Source organism: Oncorhynchus keta, chromosome 1, assembly GCF_023373465.1.
Source record: "Oncorhynchus keta strain PuntledgeMale-10-30-2019 chromosome 1, Oket_V2, whole genome shotgun sequence".
NCBI lineage: Eukaryota > Metazoa > Chordata > Actinopteri > Salmoniformes > Salmonidae > Oncorhynchus > Oncorhynchus keta.
In genome coordinates this window covers 21,550,957-21,567,689 of record NC_068421.1, presented here as the reverse complement: position 1 = coordinate 21,567,689, position 16,733 = coordinate 21,550,957, and the positions used below count along the sequence as shown (strand labels likewise).

Here is a 16,733-nt window from a genome sequence, read left to right as displayed (position 1 = left end):
ATCACTTAAAGAACCTTAAACATATGTTGTGGGTAGAAACTGGCTTCTGACCTTGGCCTTCCAAAATATGACACAAACAAACATGTTGAATCATACAAATTCTCAAGTTCTTGAAATGTATCAGTTTTGATAATGAGCAACACTTTTCATAGGTTTGACCTACATTGACTGGTAGGATTAGTTATACAGTCCTGTCCAGAAACAGATCTACAAAAATGCCTGGAGGTTAGAGGCTATAGGGGTCGTTTATGGACAGGCCACACAGATCACACCGAGTTCCATACGAAACTAAAAACCATCAGGCCTGTGGTGGTAGTTCTTCAAAGTAACTATGGCATACATTCTTATGATAGGATTATGAGCCATAGAAGATTGCAGGCTCATGAGTGCATTGTAAACAAGCATGCTGTCTGCTATTACTGGCCTCATCTCTATTCATGTACATTCATAATGAAGCATATCACCCTGTCTGGCACACACAGTACAATAAAATAATCTGTACTTAGAAACATCTCAACAAAAACATAATTAACCAAGCATTTGTGGTGCTGCATGTCTATTGGTCAGAAAAGGTTAAAACGTTAAAGTTTGAAGTTATTTTGAGTATGCTCTTTTCCGTACAACAACTAGAATATATATGCAGCTTTTTGGTCTATCGCACAGACCGGTCCAGTATGCATTTGAAATCATGTCTGGCCACCAACATGATATTTGAAGCTTATAAAGAAATAAACTACCAGCCTAAATATACCTTTTCATATTCTTAACTGTGCTTTTACCAAGTCGCACAAATTGGAAATGGAAGACAAAGAGTGGAGCTTCCCTGAGAGGATAACGTATCTACAAATTTCTATGAGCAGTCATCAAACATCAAGCCATTTTGAAATCATGTCACAAAACCATGCAGATGAGTTTTGCCCTCGACAGTGCAATAACAAAACTGCACTCGTGTTCAGATGTCAGTCAAAAGCCTGGAACTGAAGATACAAAAAACATTTTCCCTTTTCTTTTCTGAAAAGAACAAAACTAAGCAATAGACCAATGGAGTGCAAGCACTTGGTGACTTACTGATATCATGTAATGTTGTAATAGACAGACATAAACCTGCTGACTGGTCAGTGGGTGAACTGTCACAGGCTTTTGTAAACAAACGTAACCTGTGTCTTATCAAAGATGCTCTCTCAGCTACTGCAGATATGAATTAGAATGTCTTCTATAGAAATAAATTAAAGCACTCCAGTATCCAGTAAATATCCTTGTTTTTGAAAGAAACAATTTTCTTAGCACAGCTGAAACCTGTTCTGATTAAAGAAGCAATAAAACTGGCCTTCTTTAGACTAGTTGAGTATCTGGAGCATCAGCATTTGTGGGTTCGATTACAGGCTCAAAATGGCCAGAAACAAAGCACTTTCTTCTGAAACTTGTCAGTCTATTCTTGTTCTGAGAAATAAAGGCTATTCCATGCGAGAAATTGCTAAGAAACTGAAAATCTCGTACAACGCTGTGTACAACTCCCTTCACAGAACAGCGCAATCTGGCTCTAACCAGAATAGAAAGAGTGGGAGGCCCCGGTGCACAACTGAGCAAGGGGACAAGTACATTAGTGTCTAGTTTGAGAAACAGGTGCCTCACAAGTCCTCAACTGGCTGGCCTTCTAGGCAGAGTTGGAAAGAGAAAGCCATATCTCAGACTAGCCAATAAAGATGAAATATTAAGATGGGCAAAAGAACAGAGACATTGGACAGAGGAACTCTGCCTAGAGGCCAGCATCCCAGAGTCGCCTCTTCACTGTTGACGTTGAGACTGGTGTTTTGTGGGTACTATTTAATGAAGATGCCAGTTGAGGACTGAAAATAAGGCGTCTGTTTCTCAAACTAAACACTAATGTACTTGTCCTCTTGCTCAGTTGTGCACCGGGGCCTCCCACTCTTTCTATTCTGGTTATAGCCAGATTGCACTGTTCTGTGAAGGGAGTAGTACACAGCGTTGTACGAGATTTTCAGTTTCTTAGCAATTACTCACATGGAATAGCCTTTATTTCTCAGAACAGGAATAGACTGACAAGTTTCAGAAGAAAGTGCTTTGGTCTGGCCATTTTGAGCCTGTAATCAAATCCACAAATGCTGATGCTCCAGATACTCAACTTGTCTAAAGAAGGCCAGTTTTATTGTTTCTTTAATCAGAACAACAGTTTTCAGCTGTGCTAACATCTTTGCAAAATAGTTTTCTAATGATCAATTAGCTAATTCAAGTTTATCATTTTAAAAGGCTAACACAATGTGCCATTGGAACACAGGAGTGACAGTTCCTGATAATGGGCCTCTGTACACCTATGTAGATACTCCGTAAAAATCAGCTGTTTCCAGCTACAATAGTCATTTACAACATGAACAATGTCTACCCTGTGTTTCTGATCAATTTGATGTTATTTTAAAAAATGTGCTTATCTTTCAAAAACAAGGACATTTCTAAGTCACTCCATACTTTTGAACGGTAGTATATATTACAAATACCCATTTGAAATACCTATATGGATATGAATCACAAGAGGTTGGTGGCACCTTAATTGGGGAGGACGGGCTTATGGTAATGGCTGGAGCGGAATCAGTTTAATGGTATCCAACACATGGTTTCTATGTGTTTGATGCCATTCCAATCGTTCCATTCCAGCAATTATTATGAGCCGTCCTCCCCTCAGCAGCCTCCACTAATGTGAATAGCATGACAGTAACAATGAAGTCGGGATAGTCTGATGGCAGTTTGAGTAAGCTAGATAATGGCGCCCCCTATCTGCCGCTTAAACGAGTGAGTGACATTATGGCCATTTTTTTTCATTATGGCAAGGGCAATAAACACATTTTATTGGCAAACATGTTTAGAGTTTGAAGACCTATATGAGAAATGCTGAGAGCAAAACTAACAAACAAGAAAATGACAACAGACAGAAATTGTCAAAGGGGCAAAATTCCAAACCCAATCCATAACATCAAGACTTCAAAAAGAACACTGAAAGGGTCGATTTCAGCCTCCCTTCACACAATCAATACTTGTACATACAAAACTTACTCCGTATGTTCAACAAACATACCTTTCTCCTTATATACAACACATGACCTATCACCAATGAGGTCTTCTGTCAACATCCTGACAGAGAAGGGTTAAAACATGTCTCAAGGAAAAACTGTAAATGGGTGATTTGAATAATCTTAAATTTCAATAGTAAAAACATACATTTCAATCATGGAGCCATCTAGATTGAGAGGTAGCAAATCAAACATTTACATGTGAATTCATTTAAGAAGGTAGAGTGAATGAATTGGTGTTCCAATTCCCCACCCTTCTCCCTAAAGTGTGCACTTACTTGGCTTGCTCACTTTTATGCATCAATTTTAAAACAGATTTTTTTATAAGCATGGTGGAGAGAGTTGCCACCATATTTCCTACACCAGTCTGTCCCTTCCTTTTTAACGATCGTGAACAAAGAGCACCCTTCTGGGAGAAGGCTTCAGAATAAGACAGTAATCATTTCCAATAGTTGGGAAAGTGACGGATCAATGTGAAACCTTGCGAATCAGATAGTGGCTCAAAGGGTTGACTTTAAATCTAGCTCGACTGTCTGTTGAAACTCATATCACAGCGCTGGGTCATCATCAGCCTCCTCTTTTCTACCGATACACCCAACAGCATCTAATCAAGATCAATGCCAGTCCTCACCTCACAGAGGCATCGTCCATATCATGTTCTGCTCTCTCCATACCCAACACTTCCCATTACAAACGGTTCATTTCCCATTACACCACATAAAACACATGTTTATCAGCAATGTGCACAGATCACTGGCACATTTGTTTATCAAATATTTCTACTAGTTATATTATTGTGTACTCATTAATAACACGAATTCAGCAATATGCACCCCTCCTTACTCTCAACGAAATAGGGTTAGTATATAAATGCTGTATTGAAAAATACATGAGAATAGTGAGATATGGCAGTCAGTTAGCTTGAGGGATATTTCAGTTCACATGAAATCTTAAGAAGTTTGTCAGAGTTCCTGAAATGGGATTAAAGGTTACACTTGGCATTTAGTTACACATTGACATAACAATATGGGATGAAATATGACCCGCTTGGAACAAGTGACCCTTTTGGCAGGTTTGAATGCCTCTTTGATATAGGAGGGTGCAACAGAAGGGTTTGTTGACATTTGAGCAGGGCAACTTAAATAACAACCCCTTGACTGACACACACAGGTCTCTGATGATATCATCTGCTGTCAAATTGCTCCGAGGCAAATCCAGATTTACAAGGGGGAGTCAACTGTAATGTTAGAGTCTCTGTTTACAAGTTGTTTCTGTGTCCTGAACTTTCAGGAAACATGGGATTGAGCTGTGATTCTAGTTGAAAACTTGCCACATCATCACTGGTTACTGTCTGTTTAAAACTGTGACCAAATGGGCATAGCAACACATGGGTACTGTGAGTGAACATGATTTATTATGGGACATTTCAGAGGTGCTTGTGCACACTTTGGCTCTAGAGTGACCTACCCCAGCCATATCAAAGAGATTAGAGTGGTAACACTAGATGAGTCCATATGTTAAGATCATCACTAGCAGGGCTGCCATGCCTTCTGCAATGGGGATTAAAGGGAGCTGACACAACAACAAAAAATAACTGTCAAAAGACTAATGCATCTTCCCTTTACACGTGAAATCATATATTAATGAAGAGTTATAATACAGAGATTATAATGGTAATCCAATGTGGTTATGAACAATCAGAGTTAAGGAGAGGTGGTAGCAGTCTGCTTCCTCTCCTCCTGGGTGAGGGGGTGGTCCCAGGTCACTTCTGGGCCTGGGATTGGCTGGCCTGTGTTAGGGGAGAGAGCCAAAGTATTGCGTGGCCACCAGCCATGGGTCATTCTGCTGTCACCATGGAAACCCTGATGTGGTGCAGCCTTGGAGAATCTGAAATGGAGGTGACATGTTTGTCAGATTACAGCCAAAAGGCCTATCTATAAACAAAGCATGTAAGTCAACAATAATGTTTGATTAGAGCGGTTATAGTAGTGACACAGAGTAAAGTGATACAATTTCCAACAGGGAAGGAGACAGGTTTTCACCATGACAACGGCTCCTTGTGTGGCACATCATCTTCCTGAGTGTCTGATCTTCTGGGCTGGCCATCTTCTGGGCTTCCCTCCACATCTTCCAGGAGGTTGGCTGTGGAGTTTGCTGTGCCCAGTCTTAGAGGGGATATGGTCAAGGGAAACACCTAAAGGCCTGGATATTGATACATATGCATCTGTATTATACAGTATGTGGTACTTGAACGTTGAGTTCTATAAAAAGCCATCACTGCAAAAACAGAACACATCCAATGTTTCTGATTGGAAATTAGTATCGATTGGCAATGAAGGATACGACTGGTGCTTCAGGAGCGTTCTTCTTTTTAACTTTCTTCTCTTTGTCTTGTCAGAGAATGATCTGGCGATTTCAAACAGCTTCTTTCTTGTTGCTAGGTGGGAGAGAAGACAACCATATCGGGGGGTTTGCAAAAGTATGCTGTTCTAGTGATTGAGTTTGTTAAACTGGCCACTGCCAGAGAGAGACAGGGGATGATCATAATGTGTATTGAGTGGCCTGCTGGTAGAGGATGCCTTACATTTGCCCATGTGTTTGAGTTTGTCTCTGAACATGGCGTCATCTGACACAGCAGTACAAGCCTCCATCGACCTCGAAGCACAGTGCTCTCCTGGAAACAAAGAAATTCGTTGTAAAAGACAAACATAAGCATATTATGCACACACACAGAATCACACAAGAAAACACTAACGCAGTAACACACATTCACATATAATAATGAACCTGAGTAGTGAACAAACAATCTACTTCAACCATTTTTGTAAAGTCTTAATTGGTGACTACAACTGTAGTTACATTTTCTCTGGGAACTTTAAGACTTGTTTTTTAAAATATTTTTTTAAATGTTTTTAAAATTACTATAGAACAAAGATAAATTATATAAATGTATATGTGTATGTACAGTACCAGTCAAAAGTTTAGACACAAACTCTGTAGTAACCAGACATGACTGCCCTTGACCAGCACAAAAACATCCTATGGTGTACTGCATTAGCATCGAATAGCCCCCTGAAAATGCAACTTTTCAGGGAAGTTAGGAACCAATATACACAAGCAGTTAGGAAAGCAATTTGCATCCTATAGCACAAATTCCCAAATGTTCTGGGACACTGTAAAGTCCATGGAGAACAAGAGCACCTCCTCCCAGCTGCCCACTGCACTGAGGCTAGGAAACACTGTCACCACCAATAAATCTTAAATAATTGAGAATTTCAAAAAAACATTTTTCTACGCCTGGCCGTACTTTCCACCTGGCTACCCATAACCCGGTCAACAGCTCTGCATGTCCCATAGCAACTTGCCCAAGCCTCCCCCATTTCTCCTTCACCCAAATCCAGATAGCTAATGATCTGAAAGAGCTGCAAAATCTGGACAACCTCTTTCTAAAATGATCTGCCAAAATTGTTGTAACCCCTATTACCAGCCTGTTTAACCTCTCTTTTGTATCGTCTGAGATCCCCAAAGATTGGAAAGCTGCCGCAGTCATCCCCCTCTTCAAAAGGGGGAGACACTCTAGACCCAAACTGTTACTATATCTATTCTGCCCTGCCTTTCTAAAGTCTTCGAAAGCCAAGTTAACAAACAGATCACAGACCATTTAGAATCCCACCGTACCTTCTCCGCTAATAAAATCTGGTTTCCAAGCTGGTCATGGGTGCACCACAGCCACGCTCAAGGTCCTAAACGATATCATAACCGCCATTGATAAAAGATGATACTGTGCAGCAGTCTTCATCGACCTGGCCTGGCTTTCAACTCTGTCAATCACCGCATTCTTATCGGCAGACTCAACAGCCTTGGTTTCTCAAATGACTGCCTCGCCGGGTTCACCAACTACTTCTCAGATAGAGTTCAGTGTGTCAAATCAGAGGGCCTCTTGTCCGGACCTCTGGCAGTCTCTATGGGGTTGCCACAGGGTTCAATTCCCGGGCCAACTCTTTTCTCTGTATACATCAATGATGTCGGTCTTGCTGCTGGTGATTCTCTGATCCACCTCTATGCAGACGACACCATTCTGTATACTTCTGACCCTTCTTTGGACACTGTGTTAACAAACCTCCAGACGAGCTTCAATGCCATACAACTCTCCTTCTGTGGCCTCCAACTGCTCTTAAATGCAAGTAAAACTAAATGCATGCTCTTCAACCAATCACTGCCCGCACCTTCTCGCCCGTCCAGAATCACTACTCTGGACGGTTCTGACTTAGAATATGTGGACAACTACAAATACAGTGCCTGGTGTGTTCCTTGTTCTTCATGATGCTCTCTGCGCTTTTAACGGACCTCTGAGACTATCACAGTGCAGGTGCATTTATACGGAGACTTGATTACACACAGGTGGATTGTATTTATCATCATTAGTCATTTAGGTCAACATTGGATAATTCAGAGATCCTCACTGAACTTCTGGAGAGTTTGCTGCACTGAAAGTAAAGGGGCTGAATAATTTTGCACGCCCAATTTTTCAGTTTTTGATTTGTTAAAAAAGTTTGAAATATCCAATAAATGTCATTCCACTTCATGATTGTGTCCCACTTGTTGATTCTTCACAAAAAAATACAGTTTTATATCTTTATGTTTGAAGCCTGAAATGTGGCAAAAGGTCGCAAAGTTCAAGGGGGCCGAATACTTTCGCAAGGCACTGTACCTAGGTGTCTGGTTAGACTGTAAACTCTCCTTCCAGACTCACATGAAGCAATACCAATCCTAAATTAAATCTAGAATTGGCTTCCTTTTTCGCAACAAAGCATCCTCCACTCATGCTGCCAAACATACCCTCGTAAAGCTGACTATCCTACCGATCCTTCATTTACAAAATAGCCTCCAACACTCTACTCGGCAAATTGGAAGTAGTCTATCACAGTTCCATCCATTTTGTCACCAAAGCCCCATATACTACCCACCACTGCGACCTGTATGCTCTCGTTGGCTGGCCCTCGCGTCATATTTGTCGCCAAACAAACTGGCTCCAGGTCATCTATAAGTTTTTGCTAGGTAAAGCCCAGCCTTGTCTCAGCTCACTGGTCACCATAGCAGCACCCACCTGTAGCACGCGCTCCAGCAGGTATATTTCACTGGTCACCCCCAAAGCCATCTCCAAATTGGCCGCCTTTCCTTCCAGTTCTCTGCTGCCAATGACTGGAACAAATTGCACAGTATGGCCATTGCAATTTATTGCCCTGGCCCCATCTGCAGTCCTCATGCCTCCTTGCAGCATGTCTAAGGCATCTTCACGCAGATGAGCAGGGACCCTGGGCATCTTTCTTTTGGTGTTTTTCCAGAGTCAGTAGAAAGGCCTCTAGTGTCCTACGTTTTCATAACTGTGACCTTAATTGCAGTCTGTCTGTAAGCTGTTAGTGTCTTAATGACTGTTCCACAGGTGCATGTTCATGAATTGTTTATGGTTCATTGAACAAGCATGGGAAACGGTGTTTAAACCCTTTACAATGAAGATCTTGTGAAGTTATTTGGATTTTTACAAATTATCTTTGAAAGACAGGGACCTGAAAAAGGGGCGTTTCTTTTTTTATATATATATAGCGTGGTTGTTGCTTTCATCAATGTAATATATATATATTTATATATATACATTGATGAAAGCAACAACCACGCCATCTGCAATATTAAAGATGATCAACCCCCCCAAAAAACTACTTCAAAAATATATAAATGAGAAATTATATAAAGAATGATAGTAAAAAGCTCTAGAGTACCTTAAATGAAATTCTAGGCAAAAAAAAAGCTAACTCCGCTCCATCCTTCACTGAGGCAGATGGCTTGTTCATAACAAAACCCTTTGATATTGCCAACCACTTTAAGAACTTTTTTGTTGACAAGATTTGAAAACTTAGGCAGGACTTGGGCTGTTACGGTGACCGTATTACCACCACCCCGGCGGTCACGAGTCATGACGGAAGTCAAATTCCACATGACCGCTTAATCACAGTAATTAGGCTTCTCCAAGCTCTGAAGCTGCTGGTCATTAGTAGCCTACCAAACTTGCAAACTGCACTCTATTGTCCCTCTAATCACTCCGACATCAATGGAAATGTAATAGAAAATCTAATCAAACACTTAATGAGAGCCCACTAGTTCACGCAACATTTCTATAGGATACGCAGAAAACAGAGTTTTGATGGCCTCTATTTAAAAGAGAAGGATCTCATCAGCTTTCTATAGGCTAGGCCTACTTACTATACAGTGCATTCGGAAAGTATTCAGACCACTTGACTGTTTCCACGTTTTGTTACGTTAAAGTGTTATTCAGAAATGGATAACGTATTCTATTCCCCCTCAATCTACACACAATAACCCATAATGACAAAGCAAAAACAGGTTTTTAGAAATTTTTGAAAATTCTTACAAATAAAAAAATGAAAATATAACATTTCCATAAGTATTCAGACCCTTTTCTTGGTACATTGTTCAATTATCTTTGGCAGCGATTACAGCATTGTTGGGTATGACGGTACAAGCTGGCACACCTGTATTTGGAGAGTTTCTCCCATTCTTCTATGCAGATCCTCTCAAGCTCTGTCAGGTTGGACGGGGAGCGTCGCTGTACAGCTATTTTCAGGTTTCTCCAGGGATGTACGGTCGGGTTGAAGTCCGGGCTCTGGCTGGGCCACTCAAGGACATTCAGAGACTTGTCCTGAAGTCACTCCTGCATTGTCTTGGCTGTGTGCTTAGGGTCATTGTCCTGTTGGAAGGTGAACCTTCACCCCAGTCTGAGGTTCAGAACGCACTGGAGCAGGTTTTCATCAATGATCTCTCTGTACTTTGCTCCGTTCATCTGTCCCTCGATCCTGACGAGTCTCCCAGTACCTGCCGCTGAAAAATAATCTTGTTTCTCATGGTCAAAGAGTCTTCTAGGTGCCTTTTGACAAACTCCAAGTGTGCTGTCATGTGCTTTTTACTGTGGAGTGGCTTCTGTCTTGCCACCCTTACATAAAGGCATGATTGGTGGAGTGCTGCAGAGATGGTTCTCCCATCTACAATTTGGAAAAAGTCAAGGGGTCTGAATACTTTCCCGAAGGCACTGTATATGCTCAATGGCTGCTAAAATGGGAAGAGGTCTGTCCATGATAAGACGCTGCTCTGTTTTAATCTAAATCAATGTACACGGAGGGCAAATGTACACGGAGGGCAAATGTCAGTGCTATGCATGTCAATCTCTACTGGCTCAAAGTTGACTGTATCACTATTGGTCTTTGTGCGAGGTGTTAATGGGTTAAAGGTCACAAACTCTGTTCAAACAGTGGGACACTCATCAGTACAACACAAGACATTTAACCAGAGGTCTCTTCACAGTCCCCAGGTCCAGAACAGAGGCTGGGAAACACAGTTCAGACACTCATCAGTACAACACAAGACATTTAACCAGAGGTCTCTTCACAGTCCCCAGGTCCAGAACAGAGGCTGGGAAACACAGTTCAGACACTCATCAGTACAACACAAGACATTTAACCAGAGGTCTCTTCACAGTCCCCAGGTCCAGAACAGAGTCTGGGAAACACAGTTCAGACACTCATCAGTACAACACAAGACATTTAACCAGAGGTCTCTTCACAGTCCCCAGGTCCAGAACAGGCTCTGGGAAACACAGTTCAGACACTCAGCAGTACAACACAAGACATTTAACCAGAGGTCTCTTCACAGTCCCCAGGTCCAGAACAGAGTCTGGGAAACACAGTTCAGACACTCATCAGTACAACACAAGACATTTAACCAGAGGTCTCTTCACAGTCCCCAAGTCCAGAACAGAGGCTGGGAAACACAGTTCAGACACTCATCAGTACAACACAAGACATTTAACCAGAGGTCTCTTCACAGTCCCCAGGTCCAGAACAGAGTCTGGGAAACACAGTTCAGACACTCATCAGTACAACACAAGACATTTAACCAGAGGTCTCTTCACAGTCCCCAGGTCCAGAACAGAGGCTGGGAAACACACAGTATTAAATAGAGCCATGATTATGTGGAACTCTCTGTCACCCAAGGTAACTCAAGCTAGCAAAACCAAGCTAATAAAAACAACTGACTTTAAAGGAGACTTACATTTTTTTTTAAATATATATTTTGTATTGTATTATCAAAGCAAAATCAAATCAAATGTTATTTGTGAAATGCTTACTTAAACTCTTTTTTTTTAACTGCATTGTTGGTTAAGAAAATATGTACTAAATAAACAAAAATTAAAATATAAATAAATAAAATAACAAAATGATGTAATGTATATTATGCATTTTATTTGTTGCGTTTTGTTTAGGGATCCTAATAAAATACTAAATGAATCACTCCAGAGAAAGCCATTTATCTTCTACTTGGAGAAGCATTCACCATACCCAGTGGTAGTGAGTGATAAATATTGTTGGCTAGATATTGGATGTGATAAAGGGACGTTATCAAAATAAACCCAAAGTCATTCATATGAGTAGGCCTATTGGGTGTTTGAATAGCACACACACACACACACACACACACACACACACACACACACACACACACACACACACACACACTTACTTACTGGTGAAGCTTATGAATGACATCTACCTGCTGTGGAATTCTCCATGTAAGAGGATGAATGACATCTACCTGCTGTGGAATTCTCCATGTAAGAGGATGAATGACATCTACCTGCTGTGGAATTCTCCATGTAAGAGGATGAATGACATCTACCTGCTGTGGAATTCTCCATGTAAGAGGATGAATGATTGGACTTGAATTTCTTTGATTCGTACTTCAAGCGATCTAAAACAGAGAAAGCTGGATGTTATAACACAATATGGGGACACATAGCAGAACCTAATCTATTATTAAGAAACCTTTATGAAAGTGGGACATGCTTCCCAAAGTTAAACTTTTGTAGGATGAAGCATCATGAGATACACAAGGTACTTTGCAACGAGCATAGCATGAAAGAGAGAAGAGCATTTTCAACAGTAGCTGACTCGCTGACTCACTCCGTAGCTGACTCGCTCTGTAGAAAGCATAAACTTGACTACTGCCTACTGTGTCCTGAACATGTATTCTGTGTGTTAAAGTATATCATGCAGGTGACCATGTATGCATTTGCATGACACACACCTCTCTCCAGGGCGACAAGGAACTCGCGGTTACGCTGCAGCTCCCTCATGAACTCCTCGTTCTGGAGGAACAGAGCGATGCGTTCATCATCCAGGTACTGTTTCAGTTTACGCTCCTGCTCCGTGACTACCCCTGCCATGCCCCCGGGCCCTCCAGGTGCCCCTAGGGCTCCACCAGTCCCTGGCTTGGAGACACCGCCCTGGTTTGTCTGCTGGACGATGGAGGACAGAGAGGAGGAAGAAGAAGGCTGGGACAGACTGTTCTGTGAGCCCTAGAGGAGGAGAGATGGAGAAAGAGAGTTTTCATTTAGTTGCAATTGATTTCTGTAAGCAGGATGTCGCCCTGCTGTTAATGATAATGTCATAATGCTAATGCATTTTTTTGTTTGTGGTTTTCTTCACATCCACTGTGTACCTGTATACTATCCAGTTGCTGTGGCAGGATCCGCAGGAAATCATCTGGCAGGTTGCCAAGCAACGGTGGATTCCAGTTCCTGTAGCTGCGGACCTGCCGGTGACCTGGCGGGAGCTGGGCCTCAAACCTAGGTCAGACAAGGGTCAAAAGGTTAAGGTCAGACTAGAGAGAGGTTCATATGCCATGTCACACTAGAACTAAACTAAACGCACACATCATACATTGTGTACTGATGCTGTGAAAAGTAAGCAATGCATGAAAACACAAATAATAATTCATGCCTGTTTGTCTTCACAATAAAATCCCCTTTGAGCAGCAGTCACCACATTTAACACACCACTTTGTACAGTCCAAAAAGTCAATTACTGTGAATCTCCCAGCTGGCGGTGTGAAGCAGAGCAAATGTGGACATGGTCTTGAATCATAAATCATGGACAATGGGGCTTGAAGCAAATTCAATTACATGGATTTTTGTTATAAACTGGTCCAGTGAGAAACACACACACACACACACACACACACACACACACACACACTTGAGACAGCATTGCACAGTTCTTAAAATGGCCACCAGGTGGAACCTTGACAAACTATAACAGCATGTGGTCGGCTGTGATATCCACAGGCCTGAGCATATAAATTCCAGGGCCCCATAGGACCACTTCCTCTGTTCCTCTGGGCTTTATAGAGTACAGGCTAGGGGATTGCATGCAAACCAAAGGTCCTGTCGGGGTTTTTAAAACATGCATCCCTCCTTCCTCCCTTTCATAAAGTAATCAGTGTTCACGTTCCAGATGCACATATTCTATACATAATTAAAGAATTACCATAGACAGATGACTGATGGGTTAAACTCTTCTCTGGGCATTTTGTAGATCTGTTGAACTGTATAGTATAGTACAGAGGAGGCTGGTGGGAGCATATATAGGAGGAAGGGCTCATTGTAATGGCTGGAATGGAATAAATGGAATGGTACCAAACATGTCAAACATGGAAACAACGTGTTTGACTCCAATCTTTCCATTCCAGCCATTACAATGAGCCTGTTCACCTATAGCTCTTCCCATCAGCCTCCTGTGATAGTATGACAATTTACCTGGGTGGTGGAGTGGGCGGGGCCTCGGGGTACTTCCTGTCGTAGATGTGCATGTCATAAGTGGGCGGTGAGTAAATGGGGGGAGGTTCCTCGTCGGAACTATCAGGTTCTAATGACCTCTCCAGAATCTAGCCCAGGGAATGGAGGAGACCAAGAGAGAGTATGTCCCAATAACGTTAATACACATTTACCCATTCAAATCAGTCATGTCAGTAAGATAAATAATTAAAGTTTTAAGAGAGAAGCTGGTTGGGGGGTTAGTGTCTGGTAAGGTAACTGGAGCCCACAAAACAGCACTACTTTACTATTTATATTGTAGTGAGATGACATGGGTTGCAGTTCCTTCTTTATGTGTGGTACTGTGACACAATGTATTATTTATTATTGACTAAAACCTAGACTACAACAAGAACAGGAGGGGAGAGAGAGAGAGACATTCCGTCTGGCCCTGTGACCATGCCAATGTTAACCTATTTAAAGGTCTAAATTGGCCCAGCGTCGTCTGTCCATACCCTCCTCTAACTATGGGACTCCCGATCACGGCTGGCAGTCCCATGCGTCTGCAGTGACGCCTCTAGCACTGCGATGCAGTGCCTCAGACCACTGCGTGACTCGGGAGGCCCGTGTGAGTAAGATCTTTAAACAGGTTAACATTCGCAACGTTGCGGGGCCAGACAGAATACCAGGAAGCGTACTCGGAGCAGGCACTGACCAGCTGGTAAGGGTCTTCACTATGGCATCTCAAGATGGACAAACAGTACTATTGCCGGTTTATTCTAGTTTAAGCAAAGATATTTTAAGGACTTACGCGAGCACGCTTGTTCGGTTCGCCTAGCAAAACATGTGGAAGCCTTGACCCTGCACTGACTGACCTCTGGTGGGATGCTATCATCGGAGTCAGAGCTGTCATCCGATCCCTCTCCGTCGATGCTCATCTGGAGGAGCTGGTCGATGGTGGCGTCCACCGCCCCATTGTTGGAGCGCAGGACGCACTCAATGACCTCGTAATCCATGGTGGGGAACATGATCTTGAAGTCCTCCATGGCCTGGTTGAACTCCAGACGCCGCACCTGTCGGTTAGGCCGGCTGTTGTTGAGCTCTCCTGGGGAAGAACCACCACCACCTACTCCTCCTCCTCCACCGGAGCCTCCATTACTGTTGCTTCGCCTGAACAGGCTGGTCATCCTGCTGCCTTGACTGGTGCTATCACCTTGGGGTCAAGAGGGCACCTTGACACTCACTCCTCTACCTTTCTTTCTCTCCCTCTATCAATCTGCTCCCGTCTGATTGTGTTTCTCCTGACTCACAGTCTCATCATAGCACCACATGGATGGCAGTCCTCTGAATGGAGCAGGAAAGTCCAATGCTCTTTCTTTTTCTCAGCTTGTTATTCAGCTGCATCCAACACGGCTGGCTGTAGCGAAGAGGGTTCTTATTTTGTGTCCACTCCTCCGTCCCGTCACAAGTTTCTGGTACGGGGACCGGAATCTCTGGTCCAAAACAGTCAATGCCTGAGAGGGAGATAAGGAGGGAGGTTAGCAAAAAGCTAACATACAGTGGGGCAAAAAAGTATTTAGTCAGCCACCAATTGTGCAAGTTCTCCCACTTAAAAAGATGAGAGGCCTGTAATTTTCATCATAGGTACACTTCAACTATGACAGCATTTCAAGGTCCTGGAGTGGCCTAGCCAGTCTCCAGATCTCAACCCTTTGGAGGGAGTTGAAAGTCCGTGTTGCCCAGCAACAGCCCCAAAACATCACTGCTCTAGAGGAGATCTGCATGGAGGAATGGGCCAAAATAACAGCAACAGTGTGTGAAAACCTTGTGAAGACTTACAGAAAACGTTTGACCTCTGTCATTGCCAACAAAGGGTATATAAAAGTATTAAGACACTTTTGTTATTGACCAAATACTTATTTTCCACCATAATTTGCAAATAAATAAATAAAAATGTATTTTCTCATTTTGTCTGTCATAGTTGAAGTGTACCTATGATGAAAATTACAGGCCTCTCTCATCTTTTTAAGTGGGAGAACTTGCACAATTGGTGGCTGACTAAATACTTTTTTGCCCAACTGTATCTGTAATACGCACAGTTGATTTTTCCTTTAACAAACACCTAGGCTCTACTGAGAATAAATCACCTAGGCTTATTTCAAATATTAGCTAAAAGGCTGCAGCCACAGAGCCATTGAAACACAATTGGGAAAACTGACATGGTTCGACAAGATTTTACATGGCCTTGTCCGAGATGGTGTCTCAGGGCGAAAGATGGACAGTGTCCCCACTCCGCCTTTCTGCTCAACCTTTCCAGGCTAGGCCCCTGTGTTACCATGGCAACCCAAATAACGTCTGCAGACTAAACAATTGGCATTTGAATGTCACGGTGAAACTTTGCATGCCAGCACTGTAGGGGAATTCCATATTTTGAATCACATTATAGGCCTATATTCCAACTCACCAACAAAGCTACAAGGCCAAGATGAACAGTTGCAGAGTGCATCTCTTTCCATTTTCTTGTAAAACAAAGCCTGTTTCTTTCTCTCAGAGCCAAGTAAGTGTCATAGAGGGACAAATGTCCTGCCAACTAGGCCTGAAGGAGGAACCCAAATATTGCCCTACACACATCCAGTCCAGAGAAAGTAGGATGGATGGCCAAGCTGCTGCTAACAGATGCTATTAATCCATGTGCCAAGCAGTTGGGGGAGGACGATCACCACACAAATCTATCTAGTAAACATTAGAATAGGAAACATAAGATCCTTTACCTTCAGGTTACCTCTCCACAGCTGAAACAAAGCAGAGTTTACAGAATCCTTGACTGGGACGATAGCCAGGAGTCGTCTCTGAGTGCCTGGATTTTCCTCATCCTGGTTTCCATTACAAGAAAGAGGCCATGGAGGGAGAAAAAAAAAACAGAATTCCAAAAATGTAAGAGTCCTCTGAGAGGAACTGGAAGGTCCTTTCGATGCCCTAGCTAATAGTTA

General features: G+C 42.6%; 1 protein-coding gene across 2 annotated transcripts in view; it reads right to left on the bottom strand.

The window, feature by feature from the left end:
- Positions 1-2,845: 2,845 nt before the first annotated feature.
- LOC118394592 (CUE domain-containing protein 1-like) overlaps positions 2,846-16,733 on the bottom strand; it is a 56,597-nt gene continuing 42,709 nt past the window's right edge. The window contains exons 2-11 of one of the 2 annotated variants that reach the window (XM_052518570.1): positions 16,515-16,616; positions 14,619-15,257; positions 13,747-13,874; positions 12,651-12,777; positions 12,237-12,507; positions 11,829-11,900; positions 5,668-5,757; positions 5,427-5,520; positions 5,126-5,248; positions 2,846-4,970 (exon numbers count right to left, since the gene is read on the bottom strand). In XM_052518570.1, coding sequence (XP_052374530.1) covers position 4,970; positions 5,126-5,248; positions 5,427-5,520; positions 5,668-5,757; positions 11,829-11,900; positions 12,237-12,507; positions 12,651-12,777; positions 13,747-13,874; positions 14,619-14,930 — 1,218 coding nt within the window. In that variant the 5' untranslated portion in view covers positions 14,931-15,257; positions 16,515-16,616 and the 3' untranslated portion in view covers positions 2,846-4,969. The remainder of the gene's footprint in view (positions 4,971-5,125; positions 5,249-5,426; positions 5,521-5,667; positions 5,758-11,828; positions 11,901-12,236; positions 12,508-12,650; positions 12,778-13,746; positions 13,875-14,618; positions 15,258-16,514; positions 16,617-16,733) is intronic. The other variant, XM_052518571.1, reaches the window with a different exon arrangement.